The sequence below is a fragment of the Phaseolus vulgaris genome, chromosome 7 (assembly GCF_051622355.1).
Source record: "Phaseolus vulgaris cultivar YP4 chromosome 7, ASM5162235v1, whole genome shotgun sequence".
Taxonomy (NCBI): Eukaryota; Viridiplantae; Streptophyta; class Magnoliopsida; order Fabales; family Fabaceae; genus Phaseolus; species Phaseolus vulgaris.
The window spans coordinates 20,750,919-20,759,838 of NC_143504.1; the positions used below are offsets into that span (position 1 = coordinate 20,750,919).

An 8,920-nucleotide genomic window follows, 5' to 3' on the forward strand; every position below is an offset into this window, starting at 1 on the left:
CAACACTTTTTAATCTTATACTTAAAATGCAATAGCAAACAATACTACTATATTAAAATCTTTTGTCCATTAAAATGTGCATGAAATTTATTTGCAATTATGAGATTCGTCTCTGAAGTACATTGGTTAGAAATCTCAACGATCAAGCTAGGATATAGCTCCTATGGGCACAAACAGCCTTAGCAAAATGAGATGGGTATGTATATAGGTTAATACATCATAAACATATCGAAGAAGCATGAATTGGAAATGTGGTTTGAACACTGATGTTGCTTTTGCTGATTAGGTTGTCGTCATTGATTGAAAATCATAGGGGTGGTTGAACACAAGAAGCAGTGTCTTTTCAACTTTCACAAGCTCTAAGAATTTAGCACTCCATTTATTTTGTGTTGTGTGTGAGAAAAGAAGAAGAATACAAAAGAAAGGTCAGAAAAGAAAAGAAAGTGAGTGATTGCAAAACGCGAAGTTCCTTTAGTAGTAATTTTATTTATAAAAATGGTATTTTTTTTGGCATAGCTAATGAAAGTGTTGTTTATTAAGTGAGGAAAGGGGTATAATTTTGTCCCCTTCAGCCACCACACGCTTCATTATGGCTGTTCGGTGCCATCATAACCAATCCAAAAGTTCTACTCATTTTACCATCTAAAATCAAATTATTTATTATTCAAATGTTTGTTAACATTATCAAAGATTCTAGATATGATGTAAACTCTTCCTCACTCCATTATTTTTCACATAAAAATTTATTTTTTCTGCTATGTATATAATGAATTAGATCACTAGTTTATAATTATTTATTCTACTATTGCATTTTTTTTTTTTTGAAATGAACAAATTCTATTTGTCATAAAGATAGTATATATTTTTAGTATACACAAAAGTGGCACAAATGAATGATATCTTAGGGATGAGTTTCTCTAAAAAAATTAGAAAATAAAAGGTTTATCATTAAATTCAAATTTTAATTTTATACATAAACTAATTTTAATTTAGAGGTTTTTTTTTTATAGTTTATTCTTCTAAGATTTCTACTAAAAAAATTGTTCAAACATGTCTTTAGACTTTTTAAACATATATGATAGATTTTGAATTTCTTATACAAATATGAAGTAGGTATTTTTATAACTTCTAAGTCACTTTAGCTCTCTACTAAAAATATATTACTTTATCTTTTGTTTATAAAGACAATTGGTAAACCATGTTACATAATTAGATATTACCATGTAAATTTTAAATTCAAAATATCTTTCAACAATACAAATTTTGATTAACATGAAATAATAACAGCTAATGGAAACTTTGTTGACTTGAAGGTGAGAACATTTTTTTATATTATTACATATAATCGCATTTAAGATGATTTTTATTGATTTTTTTTTTCTGTTAAAATCTTTATAACAGTAATGAATGACATGTACCAGGTTGTGTACTAGAACCATTAGAACAACACTATCAGTTCTCAAAGATGAATTAGCATCACATATTTGTCAAAGATAGCCCATTTTTTCAAAAGAAAAATTTAGAGATTGAATTTCACATATAAGTTCATCTTTTACTTCATTAATGAAAGTTTATCACCGACATATAGCTCACTTGATACAAAATAATTTATAATTAATCTTAAGTATATAAATATATTAAGTATTTTAAAAAAATTATCATTTACAATAATCTTATTCAGTTTAAACAAAAATTACATGCAGAAATATATAATCTAAAAGAAATAGAGTGAAGTTTAGACTCCAAATAAAATTATGGCCACCCCTAGTAAATTGCAATTGCTATAATAGAAAAATGAAGTGGAGAATATTTTTGGCGAGGAACGAGGAGAGAAGAAGATGAACCCTTTTTGTCTTGGAACTAGGAAAGGACAGTAACAGTACCACTGATCCCAGATTCAAGTACGAAAAATATTACAGAAGTATTTTTAGTTATGATATTTATAAAATTTCTTATATTATTCCCCTATTAATTCTCTTTAATATTTGATAAGATAATATTAAATACTTTAATCTTTAAGATGTCAAATACATTGAATTTTTCATTTAATGTTTTTATGACATATTATAAAGGTTTATAGAGAAAGTTAAAGTAAAAGGAGTATTAATTATTCTATTTAAACACTTGTTTAGAAAATATCTGAATAATTTTTTTTGGGTTCAAATATTAATTTATGTATAGTTAAAAACTAAAAAATTCATCTAATCTCTATAGTTATGTTTTTTTTTTTCTTTTAGCATATGATTAACATATATACCTTTTTAGTTTATAGGCATACTATTTTTCTTTTCTCTTAGTCTTTCGTACAACTAAAGGAATAAAATTACACGCATAAAGGATTACAAGTGCTAAATTTTTTGTCACCATAATATATGATATTAACAAAAGATTGAATAATAGCACAATTATATTTTGTGAAATTTTGGAAGAGTTCTGTTTTCTAGAATCCCGTTTTTAAGAAAATAGTTTAGTTGGAAAAATAGAATTTCTATAAATTTTTAATTTCTTGTATAATTTTCTAATATTTTTTAATTTCAAATTTTCAGCTTGCGGATTAGTCCATTAACTTGTGAGCTAAGTGATTGAAATCCCTTTAATTATTGAGATCCAGCAGGTCAGTTTTTAATGCAGAACATTGTTGATCAAGCTAAATACCATACTAATGTGTATACTCCCACCTATGGATAAAAACACATATTTTTTTATTCCAAAAATTATTTTAAATCTATTATTTTTGTCTGTTTAGAAATAATTAATTTAGCGAGTGAAAGACAATATTTGCATAAATTTGTTTTAAAAAATAACATATTTATTGTTGTTCTTAATCTATAAAAAAAACTTTAAAGTGTGTGGGAGAAAAGTAATGTATAATTTTGAGATAAAGAAAGTATTTTGAAATTAACATGACACACATACCAGGATTCTTGTTCTTGCTTAGAACCAGTGTTTTGTGAATGTAGCAAGAGCGCGGGGCGCAAGATACTTTTACAGATGTATATAATATTGTCTATTACTTCATTATGATGTGGTAGCTAGTATGCATGGTATCACCAACTTTTTTACAATATCATAAGATTCTGAAATTCAATGCTCCTAAATTATAATTATTCCCATCCATTAGTGTTAATCATTAACAATTATGATATAATCAGGACGAAATATTTATTCTCATCTAAACTTCAAATCCTACAATACATGCGTATCTCTATGCCAATTATGGCCACACCTCTTCTCTAAATTTCAGGATATTATATTATATTATGTAATATTAAAAATGATGAAGATTGACGTCATATGATTATTATTAACATGAATATATATAAAAAAATATATTAGATGAGATGAAGAATGAAGGTGAAGTTTGGGAATATTTGTGGGCGGTGGTGGGGAAGTTGATGTTCTAAGGTGTGTTGGAAATTGGAAGCCAGGGAAGAGGAAAGAGAGTAAGGTTAATTGATGTTGTTGGTTTTTTTGTCCCTAAACAAACATGTCACTCTAGCTACTACTACAACATTACTATAATATATATTCCAGTAAATACATGTCTATATTATGCTTTCAGATTTGATTGAAAGTGAGAATAGGCCAAACCTGACAACATTTCTGTTCAGACTTTGTCTTTCCTTTTTCTTCCTGTGTTTGACACATACACATTTCTAAGCTTGTTGAGTGAATATTCGCTTTTGCTGCCTCTTCTGCTATATATTCTACACTTTACTTCTTCATGCATTGGTAATAACCAACCCCTTTAGTTAATGCCAATCAAAATGCCTCTTACTCTAAGGAACAAGCTCAAGACTCTTTGTTCTTCTGTTCATGCCTGGTCTTATGCTATTTTCTGGCGTTTTCATCCACGCAATTCCTTGTAAGCATTTTTTTGACTTCTCTTCTCTTCTATTGTATCACTTGTGTTTGGATATTTACTAGGAAGCACAAACGTTTGACACTCCAAATTATTCATCTGTCACATCTTGGCAAAGAGTGCTTTCACATTTCACTGTTATTTATTTGATCTTTCTCATCGTGGATTGCGGTGCATGTTTGAAATTCTTGTAGGTTGTTGACTGTTGAAGAAGCATACTATGAAGAGCATCTGGGAGAAGAGATTGCCAACATGCATCCACAGGTCCACTTGCTGGGTCAAGGGTATGCTCAAATTATTGTTGTGTTTAGTTTCACTTTTCCAAAATTACATATTTTTCACGAAACCAGTGAGATGAAAGTGGAGATTCGTTTCAATTGCAAAGCCTAAAACAAAGGGCTGATACAGTTTACTTGTCCTATCCAGAATTGTAGGTGAAGCCGCTTTCACGGGAAAACACAGTTGGGTGCATTCAGATGGTCAAACTCATTATTGGAATCTGTCTGGGCAAGATATTTGTGAGGTATTGCTTTCAACTGTTGAGTTTGTGCCATTTATTTCAATTCAGCTTTCGATTGCTCTTGTTTCTTTTTTACCATTTACCACTAAAGATTTTTCTTTCTTTTTGCAGGATGATTCTTGTTTGCTTCAACAGTTTTGCTCTGGAATAAAGGTATTACAAGGAAGAAAATGTATTTCTTAGTTGTAGTTTCAGATTCCATATTTTCCCTCTTTTCCTCCCTTTCAACATTCTTCCAATCTAAAATATAATTATTTTTGCTAAAGTTACCACGATAAATCAAGGCCATACGAAGTATGTTTGTTTGGTTATCTTTGTTCTTCAAAGCCATGATCAATGTATATTGATAATCATTTCTGCTTTGTAGACTATTGTGGTCATACCTGTCAAAGCATTAGGAGTGATACAGTTTGGATCCAGAAATAAGGTTAGTATCATGAAAGAACATGAATTTGTGATATAATGCATAAATGAATTTGTGCTGGCAAGTTTTATTATGATAAAACAAGAACATGGCGCACAATGTGTGCTGGTTTCTGTACTAAATTTAAGTGATAGATGTCGATTTATCAGAAAGTTTTACATGTGAATTTTATTTGAAATAGGAAGTATGCTCTTGATAGTAACATTTTTTGGTCATTGTTAGTTTAATAATTAATATTAATATAGAAATTGTTGTTTCAGCAACAGAGAACATTAAATCTGCCCTTCTCTACACATTATTTAGGTTTACCTATTTAAACCTTGTGAGTCTTGTAACTGTAATCAAAATTATGACATTCCACAATGTCAAAGCTTGACCCCATTGACAATGTATGAGGGTAGTTCTTCATCTGAAAGACTGGAAAGTAGAAGTTTATACTCATGTTTTCACCTGGAAGAGTATCTTAGCATGAGATCCAAATTTTGAACAAACAAAACCGTAGAACTGCATGCCCATATTGTTATGATAGGATGTTACTCGTGTTCAATGCTTTTTACTCATTTCACTCTACCCGTTGAGTGCAGAAATATTCTTGTGGAATAGCAATTTCTTATTCTTATGTGAGCTTCCAGATTCGACATACTATGTAACATTAGCCATTTCGTTGCTAAGTAATGTGCTAGTGGTCATGCCCAATTCACTATACGTGTTCTATTGGTTCAGTATTTGTCTGCATAGTGTGCGCCTTCTCAAATTTTACTAGCTCACTTTATGTTATTTTCATCGTGGCTAATAAATAATTAGTGATCTTGAACATTTATCTACACTAGTTTGTATCTGAGTGCTAATGGATTGTAGCATAAATACTTTCATTACTGCAGATTTTGGAAAGAGTGGAATTTTTGGAGCAAACACAAAGCATGCTCACAGAAATAGATGATGATGATATGGGTATGTTTGACATGTCAGAAAATGCAGTTTTACCACTACTCTACCAAAGTAATGATTTAAATGGGATGTTGGCTTCCGTTTCTTCTGCTAGTCCCAACGATCCCTTCCCTACTCATTATAAAAACTATGAAGATGCAGTGGCTTCATTTCAAGGAGATTCTTCGTATCTTGGTGACCAATTGAAAGGTACCATGGAAGCACAAGTTGTATTGTCAGAAAGGAATAGTACTGATGTTCTTTTGAAGCCTAACACTTCTACAGACAACTTAATTGCCAAAACCCCTTATCTTGGTGTATGTGATGGTGAATTATCTTCTTTTGATTTATTGGAGCAACAATTGGTTTCCAGTGTAAGGGCACAAGATGTTGCAGATGCGTGTTTTACGAATGAAAATGTATTTGCTACCTGCAAACTTCCAGTTCAGGATTCGACATTGGTCCCATTGTGCAGTACGGATGGAGGGTCATTTCAAGGAAAATTACAATATTCAAATCAGTCTAGTGTTGTGACAGACGTTGAATTTTCCTCTAGTTCACATGCATTGCATGGACACTCTGAGAACATAGAGCCAGTTGACATGTCAGAAGAAATTTTGAAGTTCAGCTCCATGGATGATCTTTGCCACTGGTTTGGTCCTTCTTCAGAGGATAGCATCTGCAAAGCAGTAATGACATTGGATAACACCTTTTCTGAATCAAGAGAATTTAATCCCACTTCCTTTGATCTGGTCGGAAGTAGTACTTTAAATGATGTTTTATTGACAGGCCTAGCTGTGTATAATTCAAACTCAGATGGGAATGAAACATCTGTGGTTATGCATAACGCTGAAAAAGGTACCTTGGATGTCATGGAAACTGATTTTAGCTATGACCAAGCCGATGAATGGTGGAGGAATACGCTTACACCAGTGGTGAGTGGTGTTACTGATACTGGCTTTTCTGAATGCATATCACAGTTGAATTCTGATACTCTGCCAGGCACCCGGAAGAGATTATTCTCACAGTTAGGAATTGAAGAGCTTTTGAGGAGTGGAGCAAACTACAATCCCATCAATAGTTCTGTATTTGAGTGTTGGTTGTCACCCAATAAGAGGCAGACAGTAGAATCTTCATCTGTGAATGGAAGTACAATACATTTCACCAACCTTGATAGATCTGGGACGAGATCAGACTTGATGCAACCTCTTTGTGACTTAGGCAGCACAAACAATCTTCCAAGCAAGAAAGATACATTCTCAAAATTACAAGCAACCACTTTGGTTGATGATAGCCATAGCATTAATGTTGGAAAGGCTGTTCCACAACACCCTCAAAAGCCAGAGGAACAAGCAAAGCCCACCAATAAGAGGGCTAGGCCAGGGGAGAGTACTCGACCACGGCCAAAAGATCATCAGCAAATCCAAGACTGTATTAAAGAGTTGAGAGGAATCATCCCCAATGGTGGAAAGGTAATGAAGCTTTAACTGACCTATGCTAAGAATAATCTAATATGGTTTCCAAGAGGACTGTAATTATAAGAACAACACAACATTATATTTTCCTCTGCACAAGATGCAAAATTTGAAATTTCTAAAACTTCCTCCATTTAGCCTTTGTGATTTTAGACATACATTTATAATCTCAGCTACAATCTTTTTGTTGTGCTGCAGACTGTTTTGATACTGACATAGGTTTTCTTGATTTGACAGTGTAGCATTGATTCTTTGTTAGACCGCACCATCAGATACATGCTTTTCTTACAAAGTGTCCTCAAGTATACAGACAAGCTACAAGAACCAAGTGAGCCGAAGGTAACTAATCAAACCAAATTTCTAAAACATTTTATTTGATAAGACTTAAACATGTCAGAATCAGATATGATTGGCCTTGTTTGGATGTTTAGCTTATTGAACAGGAAAATGAAGTGGTTCTAAAAGACAGTGGTGTGGCTGACAGCAAAAACTGTGGCATTACATGGGCATATGAAGTGGGGCACGAAACAATGCTATGCCCCATTATAGTTGAGGACATGAGTCCACCAGGCCAAATGCTTATAGAGGTATGATAGAATTGAGAGTGAATGTTTTACATATCTATCAATATTAATGCTTTGCAAAATTGAATTCATTGGCATTGCTTGGTTGCAGATGCTTTGTGAGGTGCAGGGTATATTCCTTGAGATAATTGATATCATTCGGGGTTTTGGACTGAATATCTTGAAAGCCAAGATGGAAAGAAAGAAGAACAAACTATGGGCACGCTTTATTGTTGAGGTAGATCCAATATTTGACTGCAATATTAGAGTACAAATTACAGCATTTAGATGCTGACATATGAGGTTGCAGTTTTCTTTCTCATTTGTAAGCTTTTATAAAATATGAACACTGCTTTACTTTGTGCAACAGGCAAACAGACACGTGACAAGGATAGACGTGTTTTGGTCCCTTGTCCATCTTCTACAACAAACAAACACCTCTGGCATTGATTCTTCTAATAAGCATTGGGATGCTCTTCATGCCAATAGCCTCAGGTCCTAGAAACAGGATCTGTTTCTGTACATAAATTGTAGATTAGGATACACATAACAAAAACTTAGTTTCCAAGGACATGTTAGTGAAGAATATAATCCAATCAGTCTAAGCATTAATTCTCCAGTTTTTACTCAGTTTCCTTTAATAATTATAATACTCCAATAGAACATTGTCTCCATAACTTGTTGAAATTGTTTACATGGTTGGTTCCTTGTTATTTTGTTTACTCCAGAGAGATTCAAAGCTTTATCTTGTCAACTTTGTGTTTCTAGGGGCCAAAAGTTAGAGTGATCAAAATGAGAATATTTGGATTCTCTTCTACACCTAGGATTTATTGTTGATAAGATTCCTATGTGTCCATGAAGATGTTTAATAAACATACTACGCTACTTTGACAACTTCACAATGAAAGAATCTAGTTTATAATTATAATGTGATAAAATACAATCTCGAAATTGTTTCATCTTTTTATATGGAGTTCACATTTCAACAAAACATTATTTTTCTAAGTTGTAATCTGGTGCAGAATTGTCACTGTATCAATAGTCTTTAATAAATTAGTTGGAACCTATCTCAATTAAGAGCCAAATATAACCAACTTTAAGGGCATATACCTAAAATGATTTGGTGATGCAGTCGTACATATCAGGCAG

At 32.3% G+C, this 8,920-nt stretch overlaps 1 protein-coding gene across 1 annotated transcript; it reads left to right on the forward strand.

Moving 5' to 3' along the window:
- The first annotated feature begins 3,350 nt into the window (after positions 1-3,350).
- LOC137816958 (transcription factor bHLH157) lies at positions 3,351-8,453 on the forward strand. The gene is made up of 10 exons (XM_068620151.2): positions 3,351-3,865; positions 4,057-4,146; positions 4,289-4,385; positions 4,494-4,535; positions 4,750-4,809; positions 5,688-7,205; positions 7,446-7,547; positions 7,640-7,795; positions 7,884-8,009; positions 8,142-8,453. Exons 1-10 carry the CDS (start codon positions 3,756-3,758, stop codon positions 8,271-8,273), a joined length of 2,433 nt encoding a protein of 810 aa, XP_068476252.2. The 5' UTR covers positions 3,351-3,755; the 3' UTR covers positions 8,274-8,453.
- Positions 8,454-8,920: the final 467 nt, after the last annotated feature.